The 26,091-nt window shown below is 52.3% G+C and overlaps 1 protein-coding gene across 1 annotated transcript in view; it reads left to right on the forward strand.

Annotated features, from left to right (window-relative positions):
- Positions 1-773: 773 nt before the first annotated feature.
- LOC144172891 (serine/threonine-protein kinase NLK2-like) overlaps positions 774-26,091 on the forward strand; it is a 74,511-nt gene continuing 49,193 nt past the window's right edge. The window contains 1 exon segment of the mRNA XM_077701482.1: positions 774-1,278. Coding sequence (XP_077557608.1) covers positions 1,097-1,278 — 182 coding nt within the window. The 5' untranslated portion in view covers positions 774-1,096.

The raw sequence follows: 26,091 nt of genomic DNA on the forward strand, positions 1-26,091 counted from the left end.
TTTTTGATGACTGCAGCGTGAGTTGGAGATTACTACCGCTGGTTGCAGCAACTCACGTTGCTACATTTTAAACTAATCTGTAACTGCAAAGGCTAAGGATGCCGCACACATTTTCTGTGGGCAGTCGTGAGCTGCGTTTGTCTGCATTTTCGGTCCCAGCTTCCCAACAAAGCAGTAAGTTTTTGCAGGGTGTGAGTAATTAAGGCGATAAAGAAGCAAGTGCACCGTTTGGAAACGAAGAGTCAATCGAGCCAAAACGCAGGACGAAGACGCTTGCACGTTGTTGCTCTTTTCTACTTTCCTTTTCTTTAACAGTCGCAATATTTTATTTCAACCAAGCTAGGAGGGCTGGGGTGTGCTGGAAACGACGAAGGCTCATACCGAGGAGCCCACTTTTCTTTTCTTTGCTCTTTAAACATTATCATACAATATACCGTTTTTTTCTTTTTCGTAGGGTTCATTACCTTCGTGAAAAGTTTCTTGCTTGCGAAATATTTTCGAGAAAAACATGGCTGGTTTCGGGAGCTGAGAAGATTGACTGCAATGTTTCAACAGATAACTGCAAATAAAAAACCAAAACCTATTTATTGGAATGTATGCGCTGTAGGTATTTTCAAATAATTTATTTGCAACTGCACGAGGGGTTTTGGAATGGCAGTTGCAGCAGCAGACGACAAAAAAAAAAGGAGGTGGGGCGAGCGTTTCCCGCGGCGCTCGTCAGGCGGCGGCAGCAGCTTCGCTCGCAGCGGGAAGCAGCGTTCGACGGCCTGAGCAGCTTCCTGCGCGCCCTCCTCCTCCCGAGGGCGTCCTCCTCCTCGCTGTGCCCGCAGCCGCGGAGTGGTGGTGGCCGGGGAGGCCTGCTTCAGTCGCGGGCCCGTGCATTTCTGGTCGTGGTGTGTGCGTGCGTGGAGAAGGCGCGGGGGGATGCCGATTGCGGCCCAATTAGCAGCAGCGTTCCACTGATCTGGAGGTGTTCTGCGCCATTGCCGCAGGCTGCCGTTGGTCGAGCGTGGGGCCGCCGCCAGTGTTCCACAATGGAGACGATGGAGTAGCGTCGTCGTTCCGCGCTGGCTATCGGCCTTTGTCTGGCGACACCATGGCGGTGGTGGGCGCCCGCTCGGGCCGCCCCGTGATCGCCTTCACGGGCGCCGCCGCCGCGGCCGCAGCCCCGCAGCAGGCCATCCTGACCGCAGCGCAGCCCTTCTACCACCCGCCGGTCACCGTGCAGGATATCCAGCCGGACAGGCCCATTGGATACGGAGCCTTCGGCGTCGTCTGGTGAGCGCCGCTCTCTTTGTGTGCCTTTGTGGAACGCTCGGGGGCGACGGCCCGTGCCAAAGCCCTCGCGCAGGCCGGTCATGCACCCGCTCTCGCTCGGCTCTGCACCGGGGCCCGTCGGGTTAAGCCCACGCACGCGAGGGTACCCGGCCCCCGGTACCTCCGTGAATACACTGCTGGACGAGAGCGCAGCCCCGTATACTCGACCGTTCGTACACAGCCTTTCGCGCTTTTCAGATCGCGGCGTTTCACGTTGTAGGAACCGTTCACATCACGCTTCTACGACCTCGTGGCGTGCAAAAAGCTTAACACTCGGTGTATTTTCGCATTCGTTTATTAGTGCGATTACCGCAGAGCTCCTCGGTGGCTCTTCGGCTGACCCTCCTCGTGGCGATCGCCCTCTGTAAATGTCCGCGTGCGCGAGGGGCCACCACTGTGCGGACATGGCTCAGCGGTTTCACGGTCGTCGCTCGGTCGTGGCGAGCGAGAAACGGACGGTCGTTCGTGCAGCCAGCTGTCTGGTGCCCCCAGCATTGTCGGTCGTCGCCGAGCCCGTTCGCGTGCCGCCCTCCCCCCCACTACCGCTACGCTGCGCCCCGTGACTTCGGCTGGCTTAATTGGGCCCGGGTACCTCATTAGAAACGAGCCCGTGTATATCTCTTGTAAGTAACGGTCGGCTGCGTTCCGTCTGCGCGGAGCGGATTTCGCCGTCCTCCTGGGGTCATTGGCCACCGCCTCGTCGCACAGTGGTCGGCAGCGATCTACAGTTCCGATAAGGCTTGTCGCAGTGCGCCGTGTCTACGCACGGCGGCCACCCCGGCACGATTGTTTCGGCACGTCGTCTCTGCCGTGTTTCTTGCAGAGTTCCCGTCGTCAGGCGACCGTGAGACGCGCTGCTCTCCGCTCTCAGCAGAACGCTGGCGTCTCGCAAAAGCAGTGTGACGAGCCAAGTCCCGATCATATTTACAGCGCCATAGCCTCCTTTATACTTCCTTTATGACAGCGCCCATGAGAACACACCCTAGCGGCAAGCTCTACTGATAGAAATGCGTTGTTTCGTTAGCTGTATTCATGATTGATTTGGGTCTGAACTCCGCAGTTGTGGCACAAACACACGTGTTCCAGCCAGGTTGCCCACCTGCAGCTTTGCTATAAATGATTTCCGGCTAGAAGTCAGCATACACAATACACGAAGCTTATCAGAACAAAAAGGCTAAATAAGGCAAGTAATTTTTGTGTGTGCAAAACGGTCATTTGTTAACAAATTTTGCACTGTTCAGGTGTTCAGCCTACAAAAATAACCTTTGGAAACAACAACAAATTAAGTAGCCCTCAAAGAGACTTGCTTAGTATCATAATATCCACGATAAGCCGGCCTCAGTTGGCGTTTTGAACACGCACAAAAAAGGAAAGCTGATATGACAAACTTCGGGATTCCACCCTAAGCGGCGTCAGCAGGTGCGAAATATAGCCAGTACCAAAAGAAATTGCGCGATCATGGCATTTTATTTGTCGGCGTCCGCAATCACACAAGCTTGCCCCGGTGACGTCATAAAAGGCAGTCCGAGAAAGTAAACATTTTTATTCCAATCTAGGAGAGTTGGGGTGCGCTGGAAAGGTCCATACCGAGGGGCTCAGCATGCTATTTTCCTGATGTCCAACATCTTTAAACTTTGTGTCAAAACTGGTGTCATGTTTAGAATGAAGCTACATGCATTTAGTGGTCGTGGTCGATGTAATGTACACACATGCCATTTTGGTGGGGCTTGAATTCGTAGAGGAAACATGGTCTCACAATCCACGTTATGATACTCCCCGACGTCCACAAGCGAGTCCCGTGCAGCACACGTCCCCCATTAGCGAGCTCACGGGGCAGTGCCCATTTCAGGGGTGCAGTACCAGGGCGTGAACAGGGCAGTACGTCCTGCCATTACACAAGCTTGCAGTAGTGGGCAGTGTGCGTGTTTGCCAGTACATTCCACGCTTTCCATCGTAGCTTTGTCTCCAGATCAGTGTTGACCCGGCGCCGTCGCCAATGGCGGCGCAAGCCTCGTGTTCCGGCGGCGCTCCAAGGCGTGCAAATCGGAGGGGTCGGAGGTCACATGTGCTTCTCGCGCACTGCGTCGGAAGTCGGGTGGAGCGGCGGACGGGGGGGCATGGGCGAAGCCGACAGGTTTTGCCTGCGTCTCTCGGCGGATGGCCCGGCAGGAACCAAGGAGGGGGTTCCTCTGCCATTGGTGGGGGGGATTCCCCGTCTCCGGGACAAAAGACCGGTGCCCCCATCGCGTGGAGGCGAGGCCCCTTGGCTCCGGCCCTCCGGGGGGGTGCTCAACACTTCTTCCCTCCCGTTCTTTGCCCGAATATCGTCCGGTTGCGCGCCGAGTGGCACGCTAGTTCGTTGCCTCCTCGTCGGATTCTGTTCTTGTGGCGGTTCTGCCTTGCGTGATCTACTTTCTTTTCGCCCTCACCGAACGAGCAGAGCCAGTCGTTCTGTGGGGCGGTGCCGCGGCACATCTGCCGTGCTCGTCGACCGGCCTCTGCTGGCGGCGGCAGCAGCAGCAGCTTGCTCTCGTCTCCTGGTCGTTCGCAGCGGGAGATCGCCTCGGGGCGGCTCGGATCTTTTTGCCATTTTTCTTTTTTCACGGCCCACGCCGATTCCTTTTTTCGCTCACGGCCTCTCTGCCAGTTTCGCCCGGTTTTTGGCCAAGCCTTGTTGCTGCCCTGTCATTGGCGGCTTCCCTGTATTGCTGCTGCTCAGGTTCGCTTCTTAATGTCATCCATTTCATGAGGCGCTGGAAAGAAATAGATGAACCCAAGTCTTGAGATGAAATCCATACTTTTCCAAATGCATTTGAGGAGGTGGTATCAATTATTCGACTCAGTTCCCCCTCAATTTTTCAAGGGTGACCAGAATGTGTTGCTTTCCTCCCTCTCCACCACTACTGCGGGTCCTCGGCGATCGTGCTGATCTTCAGTGCTTGTAAATCATTTGAGCGCCGTGGCGCACACGGAATCGTGTACTCAGCGGCTGGCTAGACGTACGGGCTGCAAACTTCCCAAATTTAGTGCAGTGTTGATACCTGTGTCGAAACCTACCGAAAAGACATTACCCCCCCCTACCCCTGGAAGCACGCACGCATGCTCACAACATCGTATCAAGTGCCATGCCTTGCACATACACACGCCTTTGAAATATTCGCCGCAGTGCGCTAGTGACAAATAGATCAGACCTGGTGCTTTTATTGAGTGCTCTAGAATTCGTGCGTAGTGATAGGTTTTCAGTTATCTGCAGACTCCGCTCTAATACAATCGCAACTTGCATCCTGCGATCTGCGTGCAACCTAATTTGCCTAACAGTATTTGGGCAGTCGCCGTGTGTGTGGGGGGAGGGAGAGACCTTCGCTCTAAATGAAACCTTTGAATGCGGCCGGCTCTGTTCGTCTGCGCACTTATCTATTGGAATTTGTGCCACGAATGACTGTACCCCTAATTCGGCTTCATGATACCTGCCCCTCCTCCCCACTTCGACGCCGTCAAACTGATTACCGAGAGGAGGCCAATCGCGTCATGTCCGTGGTCGTGGGTACAGCGCATTGTTGGGGCAGAAAAAAAAAAAAAAAGATGCTCAGATACGGAGGTCGGATTGGCTCGAGTGACCGCAAGTGAGGTCGGGGCGCATGACGAAGTTCTTGTCCCCGCTCGCGAGGCCTGTCTGGAGGCGATAAGATGCGACCGACGCCCTGGAGCCGCGGGTACTTCGCCAGAGGGTCTCTACTGGTCGGTCAAAGGTCCGTGTTAAATCTCTGTTGTGCTTTGAACGCGCTATCTGGAAGCCACCATTGGGACCTCCTAAAACGAAGTATTCCGGCTCGGGCTTCTCGTGCCCCCCCCCCCTTCTCCTTTTCTTTTTTGTTTTCTGGGCAGAGCCGGCTTCAGGCACGGGCAATTGTCCGAGACCGCTGGCTATCTCGTGCTTGCATCTTTACATCTTTTGTTTTGCTGTTGAAAAAGTGGACTCAAGCGCCGGCCGGTCAGCCAGCCACAGCTTTTAGGCGCGCGGTACAAGGTGTGATGCACTTGGAGCTCTCATTCGGCATCACCCTGCAGGCTTCTGGCGGTACGTCTGTCGTTTGCCTCCGAGCTATCTCCAAAGCGAAGTTCCCCAAGAGCGAGCAAAGGAGAATGTTAATCATGCTTTTCTGCGCAGCAAATTCTGTTTTAAAACTGGCGAAAGCAGCATTGCTGCAATATTTACGAAAAATTCGTAGTGGGAATGGAGTGCTTTCTTTTCCGTGTAAACGCTCAACCAATAAGTCTTGCTTAACGAATAATGGTGCAGCGAAAATTTGAATAAAAAAGAACGTCGCAGAACGTGGCAGTGTCTGTTTTGTACACGGAACCGCGTAGCCTTTTCTCGGCAAAACACTTCGTAACCACTCACTAGCTTATTTAGTGGCTGTAATAGCCACTGAGAGTGGCAAGTCGACTTTTGAGCGTTGACTTCACATTAGTGTCCTCGTCATAGTTTCATACTTGTTAATTTTTGGATTTATGAGCGAAAAGCTGCCATGTGGCAGCCACGCCAAGTAGGCGAGGAAATGTGCTAGCTTCTATGGCAGCTCCCTCGGTGGCGCGCGTTGCGGCCAGATTTATAAACAGTCCACGCTGTATAACTTAGTCACTTAATTAGAATTTTCCAGGGGTGAGACAGCTGCGCATATTGCGCAGATTTGATACAAATTAGTTTTCCTGCGCCAGGCTGCTCCAAAAGCTTAAAAATTGCAAAAATTGCGCCAAACTGCTCCCAAACAGTCTGAGCGCCAAGTATTTTAACACTCCCGTCAGTTTCAGTGGCGAAAAATGCTTACTGACAGCTTAATTTTCCAACACCGCCAAGGTGATGCTGTTTGTAAAGGTTTAATTGATTGATTATTCCATAAAAAACCCGCATAAAATTGTCCCCGAGATAGTTTTTTTCGAAAGTCACAATGTCGGGTTCCACATGTTATAGTCCGTGCGGTTTTAAAATTTTCTCATCGAAAGCCACTGCAAAGTCCTGAAGAAAAAAACTTTTGAGTACTGAGGCGTCAAACCGCTTGTGGAAGTTGATGAAAAAAAAAACTGGAATTTTTGGAGCGCCGTATCTCCGGAACGACATTACTGGGCGCCGCCATCTTTGTGTGAAGATGTGAAAACATGGCCGCCGGGCGAAGCAGTTCCTTGTGGTTTAGGCAGAGCGCTCTTCGTTGATTTCTACCTTGGTTTTAGTTATAGGGGCGGCTGGGTTTACATTTAGTCGTTTGATCTGTTGCGGGTACGTTGCGGGACTCGAAATACGGGAGTTCATGGTCTTAGTGAACGTGCACCTTGGGGATTGAAATGGGAGGGCTGGTGGGGTGCGACGACTGTCACCTCACTTTGCACAACTTTTCCCGTGGCTCTACAGTTGTGCGTAAAGATGAGTCTAGGATTACAAAAATAACAATTTCAGCATTCACATGATAATAAAAATGCCTTACGATTGCTGAGTTTGTCAATTCGATATTTTCAACGGAACTCGACGCTATCTATGCATAGAGCCTAAGAATTTAAAAAAATGGATATAATAGTATATTAAAAAGGTAGTGCAGTTCGCACCTTGTGAGACTCTGGTAGAAAAAAAACTTCATTGAATGGCTGTTTCAGTGTTATGTAAATTCAAAACCGACTAAAAAGTGCACTTTTCGCCCGTGAGTTGCCATAAATCTGATTTTTTAGGCTCCTAAGGGGATGTAATAAATGTCGTTTTTCTGCTCCAAATCGAGATTTCGCTGCTCCAAAATCGAGATTTCGCTGCTCCAAAAACTGCTCCCAAATCTGATTCAGCTGTCTCACCCCTGATTTTCGGTTAATTGGAAGTGATGTTCTGGTCCCGAAAATTTTACATTAAATTCAGTGGAAGAAATCGCTCGATAATTTTAGGCTAAAACCCAGTATATCGTTTAATCGGGGGAATATTTCATGAAAAGCGTTGAGGTGAACGTCATTTCTTCATAAAATTCAAAATTTTAAGCTCGAAAACACCGCCGTGCTCTGCACTACGTCGGCGCCATCGCAACTGCGGCAGCGCGCAGTCGATAAAGAAGCGGGAGTTCAGTTGAAGCTCGCGCCAGCGTACGCATCTCTCTTTTTAAGTCCTCAACCTTCTTTGTTGCGCACAGCGCCCTGTGGACAGCCCTTGTGGTGTACGCTTCAGGTTTCGATTTCAGGGATGTGTCCACTATCAGGGCAACCCGTGTCGTACACTCGAATTGGCGACGACAGTCGAGATTCTCAACAGGATCAAGAGATTCGTGTTGCGTATTAATGTCAATGCTGTCACTGTGCTTTTTGTTTAACTAGAAGTTAGGTTAATTCGTTTTTTTTTTTTTTCGGTCCCCGTGGACTTCGTGTGGCAGTATGAAGATTCATGGTCCACGTAACCAATACGGGCGGCCATGCTGGCAGGGTCGAACGAATTCCTCAGCAAATACCGAGCTACCGCGGCGGTTATCAAGTAGCCGCTATTATTGTGTGCGACAGGGCACTTATCGCGGACAACGGACGTTATGAAACGTGAGAACGTATCCGCGCGATATGGGGGGAGTGACCACGGGTCAGTGAGCTATTTACCCCGGAACTTGCACAGGGCAGGTCAAACGATTCCCCGTTGGATTTTATACCTATCCATTCACATTTGGCGGCGCGAACGATAAAAGCGTACAGCACGACATTCGCCGGTCAACGCCCATCGCTCGTACATTGTGAACTGTCATCGGGATTTTATTGTCGAGAAGTGTAGTGTTCGTGTTGAACTTGTGTCCTGCGAAAGCTCGATGCGGGTCGCATAAAAATCTTTTCCCGTTGAACTTCCGGAGGTCTCCGCGTGCGCGCTTGTTCGTTTTCCGTGTCGGACACGTGGGACTGTGCAGCCGACTTCCGGAACACGCGGCATTTCAACAAGTTGTGTCCTCCTCCTCCTCCTGGGCTTGCGTAGTAGTTTTGCGACTGTTTTCTAAGGTGATATTATACCTCCAGCTGAACGCTTTTGCTCTGAACGCGGTCGTTACGTTTTGTTTTTGTTGTCCTTTCGTTGGACGAGTTCGGAGCAGCTCCAAGAGCAGTTCGTCACGGTGCCTTCTCTCTGCTGCATATCTGGCTGCCTGGCGACCCTCTCTGCGGTGGTCTCCAGCACAGGGTTCTGGAAATGATGACTGTTTCCTTTTCGCGCATGCATTCAAGGCAGGCTTCGCTTTCCTGTCGCACGCTGCAACGCAGTGGAGGAGAGAGCAAGTTCTTTATTCGTCTAGGCCTGCTCTTTCTTAGGGGTGCGGCAAACAGTAACACTTGAAATGTACACCGGAGCTGTAACCCTCTCAGTGAGCCTGTTCGTACACCGAAAGCGCCTGCCCACGCAGCATTCGTAGTTTTCCTTTTTTTTTTTTTTTTTTGTCGCCTGAGCCCATGCCTCCCGGACGCCACTGTGGATTATTACCCAGAGCCAATAATGCTGCTATACCCGACAAGCCTTTCCTCCTCCGCACAAATCCTTAACGAGAGGAAAGAAGCTACATTCTGACGTCAACTACAAACACCTTCCCTCATCTACAATTCACCCTTCAAACAAATGCTCTTCTTGCACAACTCAGTGGGCCTCCCTTTACCACGTTACGTGGGCCTGCCCTGACATTCCAAACATTACCCGAATACACAACCCAACTCTTGAGCAGTGGAAGTCTGCGTTGCTCAGCTCGGACCCGGAAGGTCAGCGACGTCTGGTACGACGGGCCACGAGTGCAGCCAGAGCTACAGGGGCCCTGGAATAGGGGCACCTCCCCTTCTCAAGCAAAAGACACCCTTTCCTAAAAAGTGTAAAATAAAGTTATTCCTCCTCCTCCTCCTCCTCCTTCTCCTAAAATCTGTGTTTCAATGGAGTCAAAAGCATTAAAAAAAGCGGGCGAACCGAGATGCTCGCATCGACTTCGGCAACTTCGGGAACGGCCAACGCTTGATACGGTGGACAGCGTTGAGTGCTCGCGCTGCTCACGGCAGTATGGTAGATGTGCGTCCGCGCGGGAATCACTCGTTCTCCTCCTGGCGGCATGGTTCTGACTCGAACGCGCTGTGTGCCGGAAGAATCATGCGGCTAGATAGCTGACACAGGTGGATTTTCGATTTTTCGAGGCTAGGGACAAAATTTAGGACGCTCGCCCCCTTTTATATCGCTGCGTTGACGGCTGCCACCATAAGCGACGTGGTACATTTTTGTGTGTGCGTGTACTGTTCGTCCTGATAAAATTGTTAGTTGATGTTTCGGGAACAATCCGAGTTATCCAGTGGGGCCTCCTCTTTGCTTATGCTTTTAAAATTTATAGGAAATAACTTCCCGCCACATTTCGGAAATGGGATTTCAGTCGTTACGGTAAATGTTACTTCAAGGAAATGGACGTGGCTCTTTTATTCAATGGTAGCCATATACGCATTCTATCGTATCTGGCACGTCCACAACCTACTCGAGCACGGTAGATAGGCTAGTTCGTAGGGCGTCATAGTGTAATTAAAAGAGCAGGACTTGAAAGAGGAGAAAGCGTCGTCCATGCATTGCCGAGACCCGTCGTCTTATTTTTTCTTTTCATAGGTACCTATTTTCATGTGTGCTTTTTTGCTTTTTTTTTTCTATTTTACTCCGTGATGCTCAACTTGAAAAGGCGGGCTCATATTTAGAGCACACGTCGGCATTAAAATATTGACATATTTAACGATTCCTCCGGTGAAGGGCGGAATGACGCTTATAATCGATGAAATACGGTAACAACGTTAAGGAAGCGAAATAGTTGGTTTTTAAGAAAACGTCGAAAGAGACAAGTTTCGTGGCACAGCGAAGCGTAATAGTTGGTTTTTAAAAACGTTTAAAGAGACAAGTTTCGCGGCCCAGCGAAGCACTCGCTCTTGCGGCAGTAATCGATTATACGTAAAAAATAGAAATGCAGCCGAACGCGTGAACAGCGGCGAGGTTTGGTAGGGAGGGCTTACGGCATCGATCGCCGCATATCTACTGCGGCCAGTACCTGTTTTCCGTTGCTTCTGACCCCAGTTCGTGATTCGAAGTCCGGCCGAAGAACGCCTCTGGGCAGGGATAGAAAGAGGTGTTGCAGCGCGTTTGAACGCAGTCTCACGTGAGCTCACTGCGTGCACGCTGTTGTTGATTTTTAAAGCGAAAGCTTTGTTGGTGGGACCGATGGCGCTCTTTCAAGAAACTACGGCATTTCCCCGTAGACCGGTTGGTCGACCCAAAAGCTCTGATAACATCTCCGGACACACGGCGCGTGCGCGAAACAGGGCATCCATTGTCAGAAACGGGTTACTTAAAATCACGGAAAAAGAAAGGTTCTAGATGAGGCAATACTCGCATCGTTCATAAAAATGGAATATAATAGTATGTCCTTATCTCATAATCCACTTATACATTTAAATGCGTTTATCTTATAAGGTGCGCGAAAAATCGTCGCATGAGTTCGTTCTTCGTTTGCGAGTTGGGTTTTTTGAAGGTTGGACGCACTTTTCGCGAAGGTTTTGACGCAGTTTTAATGTGAGAAAGCTTTCGCGCTTCTCTCATTTTTCTTTAGGGAAGGATGGTAAAGTTTTTTTTTTTTTTCTCACCCATAGCATGCCGATGCCGAATTATATGCAAGTGTTTTCGTATCTTCGAATACTGTACCGGTCTTGTCGGTTGGAGAACCATTGGAGTCGACGGATTTCGTTTTGTTTCCCACATTAATTCCTCATTCCGGTTCTACTCGCAGCTCTATCCCAGTCCTTACACTGTAGACGTCTACTCAGTTCTGCCGTTTTCACCCTTCGGCTGTAGGGCTTGCGAGCTCAGCCTGACACCGTTTTCAGGACGTAGCGCACGGGTGCGCAGCAAGACCGAAGAGTTGGATCATCCGCACGGGCCTTTACAGTGGTGCAACAGAGAAGTACGGTTGCCTGCTTGCTTAGCTGGCAAACGTACTGAAGCAGTATTGCGCTGGGTCTTTGTAAGCATCCCGACTGTGATGCGGTCTTGGCATACGGCATCCGTGGTAGCAGATAAGCGCAGCCTCTTAGGGCGGTTTCAGCTTTATCATTAGAGTTTTGGCACAGCGGCTAGCGGAGGCTCGCGCTACGGCGGCGGGTTACCGGGACCCGACTGCGCATGCGCGCGCGGGGAGGGCGCGGAGGTCGCCCCGCGGGCTTGACGAGGGCCGGCCTGCGGAACTGATCCGCCCTACCAGAACGAACCCTCAAAAGCCCATCGAGTCCCGGTACTTGCCGCCGTAGCGTTAGCGGACGCTTTCCTGTTATGCTAAAAAACTAGAGAGCGTTTGCAAAGCGCTGTCCGACGTTAGCGACGAAACCGCGCCGTCTCCGCCCCAGCGACGCCAGTAGGCGCAGCGCATCAGGCACCCTACGGGCCCTCGTCTCCAAGGCGAAGCCTTCGCGTCCTTGCCTGCGCGACTTCCACGCTTTTAGCTCGCCCCTCCTCGGAGGGCGTGCAGGCGGCTCCTTTGCCAGCCGATCGCCTCGGCTGCTCTTCTGTCCTCGCCGCCTTACAAACGACCCCATCTGATCGCATTGCCGCTGTTGCGCGGGGTCCGGTAACTACAATTCTCTCCGCCTGTAATTTCTTAGTGCACTACTTGTATTTGCTTTGCCACCTAGCTCGTGGAGCGGCTTTTATTCATCTCATCGTGTAATTCTGCCGACCCTGTGCCGCAGCAATCGCTGCAGAACAGGCTCCTTGACTTGGTTAAGTTGAGGATGTCTAAACGGCTATGTGAATGAGCGAGATGCTTGAAGGAGCTCTGGCACCAATTTTAGGAGTCTGTATTATTATGTATGTTGTTCGCTTTTTTTTTCGTTTACTTTGATGCCAGAAAGTGTATTTTCTCGCGGAAACCCGAGCACCCGATAGCGTAGCCAATGCCTTTTTTCTTGGCTACGTCCGCATAGGTTCCTCTCTGCAATTGTCCTGGAGTCTCTATCGTATGAGTTGCCAAGTTGGTGTCGTGGCGTTGGACGCCTTTCTGGGCTCCAAATGCCGTTTCCTCGAGCTTTCCCAATATCGCTTCCCCCCTCCAATACAGGTACTATGCACGACGCGGCGTTGTTGTGGACGTATAATCCATCACGCATCCTCTCCTCTCCACCGCGGAGCGTCTGAAGTGGCGCCGGAACAGCGTCCGCCTGCCTTTTGTTCTCTTGCCGATCGAAAAGTGACAGCAGGCCGCGTCCTCCCTCCCGCGACGCCGTGATTAGCCGCACGCACGTTTCGCCTCGCGTGTTATCCGGTGGCGCCGCACCTGGTCCGAGGCTCCGGCCTGCTCAGCTCATGATGGTTGCTCTCGTTACCCGCGTGCAGTGCTGTTTGCACGGCTAGACAGAAAGGTGGCTACCCGTACGCTAGTGTGCCTGCTGGGTGAAGGGGGGGGGGGAGCGTGACAACGCAATAAATAGATAATTAAAAGTATGGAAGGAAAGAACAATCGAAATATCGCAATCATGCAAACAAGCAAAACCTCTCTAAGAGCAGCATCACCGCACCGTTTCTCCAGAAGGGACAACGGCGACGTGTCGTTCTGTTGCTGCTCTTCGTCTACATCTTCCCTTGCGAGCAGTGTCACGGACTTGTTGTTAGAAGTAACACGGAGCGGTATTTCAGTTCTACTCTGGATCACTCTGCATCCTGTTTCCTGGCATATTGCCGCGTCCCTTTGTTTCGAGAAGACCTGCAAAATCTACGTCTTTTGTGGCCAAGGTTAACAACTGCTTCCTTGGTGTAACCGGTGGTGCTCTGTGCTCGCTCACGTATTCGTGGCGCCTTGCAGAATTTCGCGGCAGGCTTGTGCGGCCATTCGTGGGCACAGTGGTCGGTGAGGATATTGAGAAACGCGGCACTTCTTTCTCCCAGCGCCGCTGCTTGTGTCGCAGCAGCTTTTTAACTTGGCGGCGCGTTGCAACAGCGTTATTGTCGCTGCGCGCGATTTACCTTGACTCGTTTCCGCCGAGAGCAGTGCCCCCCGCCGAAGCCCAATCTTCCTCCTGTTTTAAACGTGCCTGCTGATGCTAGCCACAGCTGAGGTTTTACGCAACGGCAGCCTTGAGTGGCCGCGGACAATGGTCGTTGCACGCAAGCTGTTTGCGTGTCGCCGGCCCGGGGGGGAGGGCACCACAGATATTCCCCCCTCGCGGAGCTGGGCAGCGTCGTCTCGTAACTGGCACTTGTTTGCCTCCTTGTTTTCGCCGACGCGTTCGCCCGAAAGCTGCGGCGTCGAAGAAATCGGCGATGGACTTGAGAAACAACGATCTCATTCGGTAGGCGTCGGCCATTTCCCTGAGCAAAAGATCCCTCCCTGTTACCGGCCATTCGCACGGAGCATGCAGTGCGTGCGTAAATTGGCGGCTAATTGCCGTTATTGCGGGACAAGGCCCGTGATCGACGCCGGAAAAGGGGCCGCCGGTCGTCGTCTCGTGTGCGGCGCCGGCGGGCCGGGCGACCTCTAGACGGGACGTCCCTCGCAGTGCAGTTCACAGGGCCCCCGCACTGCGCATAGCGGCGTCAAACGACGGCAGTGCTGCTGCTGCTGCTGCGTGCAGGTTGGCGGCATCCGGCTCCCGCACTTCGTGGCGCGCCGTGTCGCGTGTCGCTCTGTAGGGAAGAGGTGCGCGAGTTTTTCGATAGGGACTCTTCTGCGTAGATTTATTTCTACCTTGACGAACTTGTCGTATACCTGCAGCGCCCGAAGGCGTTATAGCAGGGGGGTTACAGGTTCGAAAAAAAAAAGGTTTTATTCACAGCAGGCACTTGTACATTTGAGAGCCCATTCCACTCATGTATCGTCTTAACAAAAATGAATTCGCGAAAATTTCATTACTGGGACGGTAGTCCCCGAGTTTAAAGGAATGATCAATTCGATTTGACAAATAATATCGCGTCTGTAAATACGTATCCTTGTTCATTTCAGTTTTATTATTATATGTTAAATATAGAAGTTTTAATGGCAATTTTCTTCTACGCGATGAAAGCAGCTCCCAATTCAATTCTTGTTTCATAGCGGTACAACTTTCCCGCCATTGATACCGTCCCAGGAAGAACCTTGCCGCCCTGCTCTGTATTTTTTCTATCTTATCACCGAGAAATACCTGCGCCGGATCCCAGATTGCGCAGGCGTATTCTACGTCTACGGGCGCCTTTGAAATCCTCATGGTGTCGGGACTGCGCTCAGTGCTCGTTTCCTATGCTCTGTCCTTTGCTTGCACCCCTCTTCAGAATGTTTTCTTTCGGCGCCGTCTCGTCACATTTTATCATCCAATTACCGTTCAGCGAGGGTGTAGGGAGACAAAACTCGCTGATACTATTTTCGGCCCGTAAAACGAGTGCCGATTGTATGGTAATTGCAGTACCGAAATTACGCGCAACTTCGGACTCCGTCTTTATTAGATAAGCGTGGGAGCGCGCCGCTGTGTACGCGTCCACAGAACAGCAGGTGAACCGGCAAACTTCAACCAAATGCTTTCGCGAGAAATATTCAGCGCATTGGTACAGCCTTCTCTCGATTTGACCTGTTGATTTCTGGGGCGACGTTTGTTTTTGTTATTTTCTGCCGTTACTCTTTCACAGCCAGCCAGCGGAACTAGCCGTGACCATCCTTCCGCGCAGTCGTCAAGTTTTATCGGGCCTCTTTTATTGTCCGTGGCCGCCAAGAAAAGCGAAGTACCAAACAAGCCAGTGAGCACGTACAAAGACCTCCAAGACAACTGCTTGCGGCGGTCTAATAAAATGACCGTAAATTAGCTTTCGCGGTTGCCCGTGCAAGTGGCAACAAAACGAGTGCGGTAGTTTGTAATAAGCTTGGAATCGCACACCGCTCGGATGACAAGACCCGCTTTCTAGGTGCACTCTTTCCCCGTCGTTCGAGAGGCCTCGAATCGTAAGCTACGGAACCTTTTGTCCTGTCGGTTGCCGGCTGTGGCCCGCACGTGTTCTGCCCCGTGGAACTTGCTGCAACGCATTCCGCCAGACGGCGTCTCCCCCTGCCTTTCTCCTCGGCACGCCACTGCCTGTACCTTTACTCGTTTCTTATGGTCGCCGTTCAGAAGGATCGCAGTCCGTATTCGGAAGACCGCTCACAAATGATGCTCTTTTTTTCTTTTGTTTTGTTTCACGAAACTCACTTGTGCGGCCTTTTCCAGCGAGACTACTTTCTCCCCGCGCTCTTCGATCGCGTAACCTAATGAGGCGGCCACGAGGCCCGATGCGAGTTTTGTAATTGGCGACGGGGGGAAATGCCGCGTGCTCTCGTGCGGCCGCATGTGCGCACGCTCCTTCGGCTCCGTCCCGGCGAAAGGTTAGCACGTGACTTTAAGCACGTGCTCGCCTTCTTGAGGGTTCACGCCGCGTGTCGTGATGAAAGGCGGCGGCGGCGGCGGCTCATCACGCGAGCGTTCATCGACACGTGTTTTCGCCGCCGCAGTCGGCGACAGTGCCGCGTGACGCCGGCCAGCGGCGACGGCTTGCGCAAGGACTGGCGCTTAGCGCTGTGCGGCCGCTGCTTGCAACGTGGTCGCTCCCGGGGCTCCCCGTGTCATTCCGACGGAGTCTGCCTTGACGAATATCGATCGCCCTCCACAAGTCTCTGATCTCGCGGCATTTCCATTTGTTGCTGCTGCGGTCGCTTCAAGCGTAGCTTATTTGGGACTCTCGTCCGCGCAATTTTCATGACCGCGAACGAAAATCCGCAGGCTCCACGTGTTTTTGAAGTGCGTTGGGAAACGACGTCCCTTCGTGTGTGTTTTACCACGTGAAAACACGATTTTGGACTTCAAGCGTATACACTCGTTATCATTAATAGACAACATTTTTCCATATCAGTAGGGGCAAAGTGCGTGCGCTTATGTAGCGTCTTAGGGGCTAGGGAGGACCGCCATCATTAATAGAAATAAAAATTTGCTTGTACTTATCGCCTAAATTCGGTGTCACCTCTATGTCGTAAAAAGCTTCGCCGGTCATCCGTTCTCGCATTGTGGAATGTCTTGCGATTTTCTATACCGTGTTCCCCGAGATTGTTGTGAGAGAGCAGTCGTGCGAGGCTGCGTCGCCAGCGTGTGTGTGTACAAATGAAGCGTTATTCCCATTGCCCGCGAATCCGTTGCGTCTCCTCGTGCAGTCTGCCCAGGTACGGAACTCGAAATCGCGTTTGGTTTTACAGTCCGCTAGCAAACGTGGAAAAACAACGCACGCAAGCGTGGGGCACGTCGCTCCGTATTTTCGGTGCAATCTTCTTTTTCTTTTTGTGTGTGTTCTTACAGTGCGTTCCGCGTTTGTCATGTCCTACTCCAGTGCGAAGCTGGTTGCTCGCTTGAAAACCTCCTGACCGTGTCATGAAATACAGGGCACTGATTATTTTATTTTTGCGTCGCTAGCTACGCACTACGCTTGCTGAAGGAAAACAAATGATCAAAACATACGCAAGGTCGTGTACAGTAGTGCGCTCGCGGCATTTTGAAATGTCTTATTAATTTTAGATTTGTTGCTGTTTAGATTTCTCGCCTTCCTCCCTTGTATTTTTCCACTTTTTTTTTCCTTTCGTGTTTTTGCTTTCCCTTTTCGTTTCTCGCCCCCCTCTAGAAATGAAATATTTCGTACGCCACTGCTTCCGGTTCACCGTTTTTTTTTTTATTGTGAGGCTTCTTTGCAAAACGAAGCACATTGTTATGACCCCGGACAGTAAACCCGTGAATCGCACTCACACAAGAAAATATGCACCTCTGCTGTGACCTGCTTTGAAAGAGCGCCCCTCTTGAACAAGTTGGTGTGCATCCACTGATAAAGTACAACAGCCTACATTTACTGTAGGACGGAGGCCTTTGAACGCGCAACCGTTTCTATCTTGCGCTGTCCGAATCCCGTTCTTTTTTTTTTTTTCTGCTTGGAAAGCGGGTGGTCAGATAAAATACACTTGAACTTCCATGCACGCTCATTTCGAATCCCTCGAGCCGTGGCAAGTAGGGAAGCACAAGAATCGCTGAATATTTTCGACCTGAAAGAAACCTTACCATACCTTCCCAGAAAGTTGCGGGAAGCGCTAAAGCTTTCTGACATCAAAAGTGCGTCAAAACTTTCGCTAAGCGCGTCAGATCGATCGTCGAACTTTCAAAGACCCAGTCGAAGAACGAACCCATATGCGACGATTTTTCGCATACTAAGTCAACGCATCTACGAACCATGTAACGGTATGCTATTGTACTCGGTCATGATCCATGCGTGTAGTATTGTCTTACCTAGAACCGTTTGGTGATTTTCAGGTAGCTGTTTTGACACAATGGCAGCCCGGGTTCACGCTCGCGCCGTGTGTGCAGAGATGCTGTCCGAGCTTTTCGGTCGACCAACCCTTCTATGGGGATATGCGTTTGTTTTTTCGACAGGACGCCGTCAGTCCCACTAAGAAAGCTTTCGCTTTAAAAAAATCGGCAAAGGTAAAGTGTCCCGCTTCAGGTACTGGCTGGAAGTGTGCAGGAGATAAGGCAACAGAAGTGTCTTGATATCAGCTTCGTCATATTAGCCGGGCACTGCTTCATACGCGACGAACGCCGCTCGGAGGAAGGGTAAAAGAAACGGCTTTCGAAGCATAGATGGTCTACCGGTGTCGGCATGCGTGGTATGCTCCTTCCGGTTGCCGCCTGCGCTGCGCTGCGACTCGGCCAGCGCTCTCCCGTAGCGATGGAGGAAAATGCTGCCGTGCTTCAATCACATTTGACGGCACCTGGGATTGATTGATTATGGATGCTTAACGCGCCGACGCTTCACAGGCGATGAGGCGTACCGTAGTGGAGGGCTCCGGCTTAATTTTGACCACCTGCGGATCTTTTAGCGTGCGCCGAAATCTCGGAACACACGGGTGCTTTCGCCTCCATCAGAGAAGCGGCCCGTCGCCGCGGCAAGGAATCGAACCCGCGTCCCTGTGCTCAGCAGCGCAACGCCTTAGCCACTGAGCCACCGCGGCGGGTGACGGCACCTGTACAGCATTGCCGGGTGCTCACTGGTTCACATTGCCCGCGTCGTGGCAATGCGGAAAAACTGAGCCAGCTGCGCGAGCAGTTTGTGACGACCCCGGGCATTGCATCGTCGCCGCAGCGTCGGTACGGTACCTTTCCCTCCCTCTGCTGCCGCGCGCTAACCTCTGCGCGTGTGGCGCTGTGCTGCGAAGGCGCCTCGGGGTCACGCTTCGGCGCACGAGCTTGTGTGCACACCTGCATCCCGTGGCGTTCCGCGTCGCTCTTGGCGTGTCTTTTCGCCTGCTCATCGTCACACTGTCCACCGGCATTTAATGAGAAACAGAAGGCCTCGTTTCCAGAGAGAAAGCGTGCTAGCGTAAACTTTAGGCTCCGAGCGAGGATTTTCGCTCCACCGTGGTCACTGTGATCATCCTTACTAAGCAGCGGCCCGAGGAGTTCAGTAACGCTGTTGCTGAGGGCGGGATCTTTTGGGTCACACTGAGACGTTCCTTGGGGGATAACAGCGACGTCCTCTATTCACGCTAGCGCGGTGAGCGATTGAGCAGTTCCGCCTTTATGGATACTGTAAGGCACCTGGGTACTTATGTAGGACGTTTATTCTACGACTCCGCCGTCTCCGAACACCGGTCCAGGAAAAAAAAAAAAAAAAAACGATGATGATGATCAGTCCAGAAGTAGAAGTGTTCCTCGAAGTGTTTGATGATGGGGATAATGTGGAGGTGAAATAAATGAATTTCCATGCTTCGCAGATTCGCGCTCGCAACACTCGTCCTTTCCGGTTCCTTGATTAAACGCAGCATGACTCGTATTACTTCTCGTGGAGCTTCCAAAAGGACCTGTCCGATACAGGTTTACAAGCATCGCCCGTATTTTAATACGCATCAGACATTCCTCGCCTATTGTGTGCGAGCGAATGCGATCAAATGGTAGCCAGGCTGCAGCGTCTCCAGGTTTTTAATCCCGCGTATTGTCGTTACGTCGTGTGTTTGCGACAGAAATGTAATTCTCAGCCGCACGAAGCTGGTTCAACGTCGTTCGTTGCTTTAGATTAATTACTCCGGTGCGGTTTACGACGACGCGTCTCGCTGCGTGGCAGCGCTTTGAGCCGCCAATGAGACCTTTCGATTTGTAAATACAAATAGTTTAATCACGATAGCTGACAGCTCTCCCCTTCGTCTGCTGTGTTTGCTGAACGAGTGTTCGGACATGTTCGGACATCAGCAGCCGCATGTCAGTCCTTTGGCGTGTTGGCGGACGCTCTCCTTGTTCTGCCGGACCTTTGCCAACCACTTGTTGATGAATTTCAGCCGCGTAACTAAGAGAGAGAGAGAGAGAGAGAGAGAGAGAGAGAGAGAGAGAGAGAGAGAGAGAGAGAGAGAGATACTTTATTTTACAACTGGAATTTTGGGAGGAGGGATGGCCGAGGCCCAAATGGCGTCGGCGACCGCAAGGGCCGCCCGCGCGGTTAGTTTCTTGAACCGCCAGGTCAGACCTCCCCGAGGCCTGTTCCCAGTGGAGGGACGTGGTGCAGGGTGGAAATGGGTCGTGTGGACACTCACAGAGCGAATGCAAGTGGGTATCACCTTGGTGGCAATGAGGGCAGTGTGGTGTTTGAACGACGTGCCCCTCTTTGGTCTCGCAGTCATTCAGACGCTTGCGGAAGAGAGGGAGCAAAAAGTCTGGAAGAGCGACACTTGTATGGGTTAACGTCCGCATTCGACGTCACATGCAGGGAGCGTGCTCCCATTGCGTCAACGAGAGCGCGAGCACCCGCGGCGGCCTTTGCGCTGCGTCACGTCCTTGCGTCCCGTACCCGCCTCCGAGCTGCTTTGCGTCACTCGGCTAAGGCCCCCCTCGCTTTTGTGCACTCTGTGTCCGCCTTTCTCTACTGTGCCCTCGCGGAATCAGTCAGCGCGCGTGTTACGCTACTAGACGCGGAGGATTAGTTACGCGGATTTTTTTTTTTTTTTTTTTTTCTGCGAGCTCGGTTTTGGAGCTGCGAAATTCCGCTAGTGGGAAAGTGCCAGCGGGTTGAAATTTTTGTGACCTTTGCGTGCTCTCGTGCGCAGTGATGGTGGGTGTCCGCAGTATGGGCTATGGCTAGCGCCCGGCAGAGTCCTGATAATGGTGGGTTGAGCGCATTTTCACGTCCACCTTTTTGTTAGTCGCCTACATTGAGAACCGATGGGGGCGGAGACAGCCTTGGATCTGAAGTCGTGGGTGGCAAGGACCTTCATTTCACACTTTTTGAGATCTGTGGAGAGGCTAGTTGGTTGTCTGCTGTGTTTTTAAAACTCCCGGAAAGCAAACCTTCTTTCGGTGCTGCATCGTCGCCGCTTTTCACTAACCGTGGGTGGCGTGCCCTGGCCCGTATCGCGGCCAGACAGTGGCTTGATCGTGAAATATTGACTATCGGAATCACCGCGGTTTCGTGAGTCAGGCATCGCTTACGCGGAAAGAGGACATAACCCTGGATTTTCCCCTGCTGGGCGTTGGTGACGGCGCTCCTGGCCCTGCGTCCTTCCGCCGCTGCGGCGCCCATTAATCCGGGAAGGAGAAGCGCGCACGATGTCCCGCGACCTTTCTTTCGCTTGGCGCGTCATCTCTGGCGGTGACGTCGGCCTCGTCTAACGCAACTGTGTTTCCGGAGGCATCCTCCCGGCGTTGTTTTTCACCGCGCGTCTTGGCGCTACGCTGCGCCGTCTACAAACGACGGCTCGCCGATCGCTCTTTGCGCTGTCGGTATGGGTAGCTGTAATGTGCATACGTTACGGCATGAGGTACCCAAAAAAGCTGCTCATATAATTTTGTCGGGTTACGATTACTACGTCTTTGGGAAGGTGTGCGATGGTTCACGGCTCCAGCCCACGTGCTTGAGCTGCAAGACAGTGATCGTTCTTGAGTTTAGATTCAATGCGCTGTTCAACGGGGCGGGCTGTAGTGAAATTGCGATCTCGAGGTCTCAAATACAGCGGCTGGATAGCTCGCGTAGCATACCTGAAAGCAGCGCGCTGGAATTGAACATTTTCGGGGGATTTCCTTCCTTTTGTGCCTGTTGGCGTTGCGGTTTAGATGTGCAGCCAAATGAACTAACCAAAACTTGTACTGTGCTGTGGGTGTAAATATATATTTTTTTCTCCTTTTTTTTCTCCTCGCTTTCTTTTGCCCCACGAGCACAGCCCGTTGTGTGCATACACCCCCCTCTTGAAACATCTTTCACTCCTCCCATCCCCGTTAGCCACGAAGGTATATAGGGAATGTGATGTAAGTCTCTATGACAGTAATGTTATGTGAACTAATTCTGTAATCTTACTCTGATAAATGCGAGTTCCTTGCCGATGCGTTAGTAAACGCCCGTGTTATTGTTCTTCCTGTGTGTCCGACTTCTCACTCCGACCGAAACGTTAATAAACTTTCCTTCGTTACCCGTTAGTCTTCTCGTTTACAGTACATTTGTACCGGTCCCATCGTACCTTCAATTCTTCAGCGCCGAAGCTGCCAGTTGTACCTGCCAGTATCTGCCATTTGTTTTGATTTGCGTCAGAGCTGAGTTTGTTTGGCGCAACAAGTGATATAGCTTTTGTAGAAGCGAGCTTTTTTGTTTACTTGTTTCACATGCGCGATTCCAAAAGGGCAACCGCACAATCTGCAACGCACTTGAGTGGAATTGGTGCATCTTGAACAAAAGTCACAAGGCTTGCGAAACGCCCTGCGCCACGGAAATTCTGTTGCAAACGTCTGGGCAAGACACGGGATCGAGTTCTCTTAACTTTTTGATACGCCATTTTCTCGGGCTTTAGAGAAACAAGGTTTAGAAAGCATAGGCGCATCCATCCGCGTATTCTTTTTTACGTCTTTAGTCCGCCACTTTCGCTTCTAGAGACGTGTTTTGAATTTCTCGCGACAAAAAAGAAAAACAGATGGCGAAACATTGCAAGAGCAAAAATACAGTCGAGGTTCGTTGTTAGAGATCGCCATTTTGCCCATGCGGTGAGCCATGTTTCTCAACGCGATGTGTACCTGCTTTTTCTTCACCGTGCCAAAGCGCATCTTTTGAAATTACGCAAGGCTGGTCTCTCTCTCTCTCTCTCTCTCTCTCTCTCTCTCTCTCTCTCTCTCTCTCTCTCTCTCTCTCTCTCTCTCTCTCTCTCTCTCTCTCTCTCTCTCTCTCTCTCTCTCTCTCTCTCTCTCTCTCTCTCTCTCGTTTTTGTTTGCATGGTGCTGTTTATTTCGGGAGTCGACGAGCACGGGGCGGGTTACTGCGCATCCAGCCTGCGCACCATGTTATCGTTTCGTGTGGAGAAAAAAAAAAAAAAAAAACGGAAGCGTTGATGTCGGTTTGGGCCGTTAGGATTGTGACACGGCAGCGCCCCATGTGCCCTGTGTTTGTTTGCGCGCGCGTTCCGCACCGAGCGATGCCTCGTGACGTCATATTTAGTGACGTCGTCTCTGGCGTAGCTGCGCAAGTGCGCTTTCGTTTACGTGCGGCTCTACAGGCTGACATTTCGGACAAATGAATCCCCGAGCGCACTAACTATTCCGGCGCCGAGAGGACCCGACTACCCGCTTATTCTGTTTTCGTTTTCTGCTAAAGCTGCGCAGTTCTGACGGGAAACGCAGGTGGCGTACGGTATTTTCGATCATGTAGCATTTCACTTTAGCTTGTGGACTTCGCTTGCTGCATCTGTTTAGTTGACGCGTATCTGCCACGAGAGCAGGGACTTCGCAAAATGCCGGAAGTTCAGGCTGGGGCTTTGAGGCCCGTTGTGGATCACCGCACTTTCATTTATTGTACCACCCGGAACTCCGCATGAACAAGGTGGCGTGCACAAGATAAGTGGAAGACCCTGCCTGAATACCTGTGATCTTTGCAGCTGGTTTGTATTGTCTTCACACCATGCTCCAGCTGGCCGAAAATGCGAAGCTGCACGGACAGCCGGTCGTGGAAATGTTGTGCTCACGTGTGCATCTGTTTTTAGAACCCGGCAGACATGAACAGCGATCAGGAATCGAACCCGGAACCTCGTGCTCTGTGGCGCAATGGGCAAAGTTCAGAAATGATGAGCACACGCATCATTCAGCCATATTTCTGATTCAGTGCGGATTCCAGCGGAAATTAAAAGCGGAATTCCCAATTAAGTATTCAGTAGGCGGTAATCCCGCTGTTCGCGCTCAGAGGTTAGCAGCGAGCTCACCTGACTGTTCAAAATGACTGCGTTTTGTGCACCCCGAATGCTTTTTCCTAACCTTCATGGTGGCAAAGCAGCAGCTCTATGCGCCAAACCGCCACCTTTACTAGAAAAAAAAAAAGCAGCGGCGCTGTTTTTGATCAGCTTGCAGGATCAACTGGGGCTCTCTAATGTTGCGCAGTCGTGCTGATAACGCTGTTTCGAAAACGCAGCGCGCCAAGAAAATAAATCCGAAGTCGGTTCTAGAATTCAAAAGAAAAAAAACGGCGTCAAGTTTCAAACGTCCCGCGCTTTTCCGGTGTAGTTCCTTTCCCCCATGCGGCAAGCGGGCCGGCGCCGCCGCTGACTGACGCATTGGCTGCAGCAGTGGTGACGCTGCGCCTACGTCACGGGCAACCCGGGCTTTCTTCGCCCCGGGCCGCTGAACCTCGGCCAGGGGCCAAAGACCGGCAGCGGCGCTCGTGGTTCCCGCCTCGCGTTTCACTGCGGCTGCCCGAACCCTTTTCACCCCTGGGTTCCTCGCCCTCCCCCGCTTCTTTGGGGCGCCCGCGAGGAAGGGACCAACCTGGCGAACGACCTGTTGGGCGGAGATGGACAAAGCGCACCCGGGGGTGAGGGACCCCGCCGAAATCGAGATCGACGAACCCCGCGCGCCTACGGTTTTGACTTGCGGTCGTCTCGTTCGCACTGCAGCGCAGCGCGGGGGGTGTTTGGACCCGCCTAAATGGGGCCGTTAGTTTCCACTGGGATTGATGGTGGGCGAAGTTTGATCTTCCCGTTTCTTCTGCCTTCGGGGCGTGCAGTATCCTCTCGCTTTGTTCTTGTCTCGGATGCGAGAGGCGGTGATCGACCGCAGCGCGCGTGTGTATATTTTAGGGGTCCCGAGTTGCGAAAGGCTGCGCCGATCTCCTCAGGCCGCCGCCAGCCTTTTTTATCGCGGTATTTCTGCCTCGCCGCTTCAATACGCCGCTGCTCCCGCCTCCTTTATTACTGCACCCACTCCCATTTCTTTCTTCGTATTCGCTCTTCTATTCTTGGGCCTTTTAACGTAAACAGGCGGCCCCCAGCCCCCGGCTCGCGACTGAGCCCACTCAAACCTGGCCGGCCCCTTCCTTTTCTGCGCTGGCCGTTTCTAAATGCAGCCACCCTGGTCGCTCTCTTGCGCGTACCCAACACTCGGTGGGCTCTGTTCTGCTGCTGTTGTGGCCGGCCGTGTTTATCCTGCAGATATGTGTTGCAGCTCGTCCTTTCGCGTCTCGTCTTTCCGACTCCGTTGCTCTGTTTCTATTTGAGTGAGGGCTTCGATGCTGCCGCCGCGGTTGCACGGTGAGGCATGCGCGGGTGACGTGTACGTCTTGCAGTGACCCGCGCTGCGGCCGCTGCTCCGAGGGTCCACCGCGGGAAATATTTACTTGCAATTGCGGCGAGACGTCGTGCTAAAGGGGATAAGGTAACGACGCCTAACAGAGCGTTCTCACGCGCTGTCTACTTCTGCGGCCAACGCAATCGCGTCTGCCATAGCCCCACTGGCGACTGCTGATGATATGCGCTAGTGTGAACGGTGCACGCGCTTATTTAGCAAAAACTGGGGTTGATTCCTCTGTCATAGGAATTGGTAAAACACGAAAGTGAAATGTGCAGTGGAATCTACAGCTGAGCATGATTTTCGGGTCGGCGGCTGTCTTGTGGATGTCCTTGCGACGTCCTGCTGGCGGGTCGCTTCGGCAAAGGCGTACTGGCGTCATTACCGTGACGGATATGACGTCAGTGAAATCTAGGTGCATACCGGCATAAAACTCCTTCGTGTTAAAATATAAATCCCGAAAACGAACAACCATAAATATAAACTACTCTTTAGTACTAAAGGTTGCTTCCCCGCTAGAAGACCCTGTGTGCAGGGGTGCACCCTTTACAGGCCGCTTGCTTCGTTGTACTGGCGTGACGGATATGACGCCAAGTGAAATCTTCGTTCGTGTTAAAAATGGCGGCGCTTCCCGTGTGCATCGATGTTGGGACGGTAGAGTGCTAAATAACGGGGCTATGTAGTGCGAGTGACTCGAATACGTGTTGCAACTGGAGGAGCCACTTCGACCTTAGGCGAAGCCGAGAGTAGGCGTGATGGCAACACGTGTCGTTCCTTCGAAATGCCGGCCGCCGCGTAACTTTCACATTTTTTACACGCCCCAAGGGGGGGCATATCTTCATCGCAGCAAGGACACCGAGCGCACTCGGCTTCTCCAGCGGGAGGAGGTTCAGCGCCTGTGTGGTGCCCGTCGTCTTTATGGGTGCACGGTCGAGTGGACGAAATGCGGCCTCGCGCGTGCGCCGTCGCTTGCGCTCTCGCCCCAGTTTTTCCGCCGCCGCAATTGCTTCTGCAGATCTTACCTCGCGAGCCCGCGCCGAATGGCTTTTAGCCGCGTGCCATGGGGATTTATGCCTCAGTTCGCATTTCGTTAGCACGTTGAAGAAGCGCTTGATCTGCGGAGGGTGCCGTAGTGGAGGATCGCCCATCAGTGCGAAGCTTTTTTTTTTTTTTTTCTCCTCAAGCACG

The sequence above is a fragment of the Haemaphysalis longicornis genome, unplaced genomic scaffold (genome assembly GCF_048455015.1).
Source record: "Haemaphysalis longicornis isolate Haplotype H1 unplaced genomic scaffold, Haemaphysalis longicornis Haplotype H1 scaffold_263, whole genome shotgun sequence".
NCBI lineage: Eukaryota > Metazoa > Arthropoda > Arachnida > Ixodida > Ixodidae > Haemaphysalis > Haemaphysalis longicornis.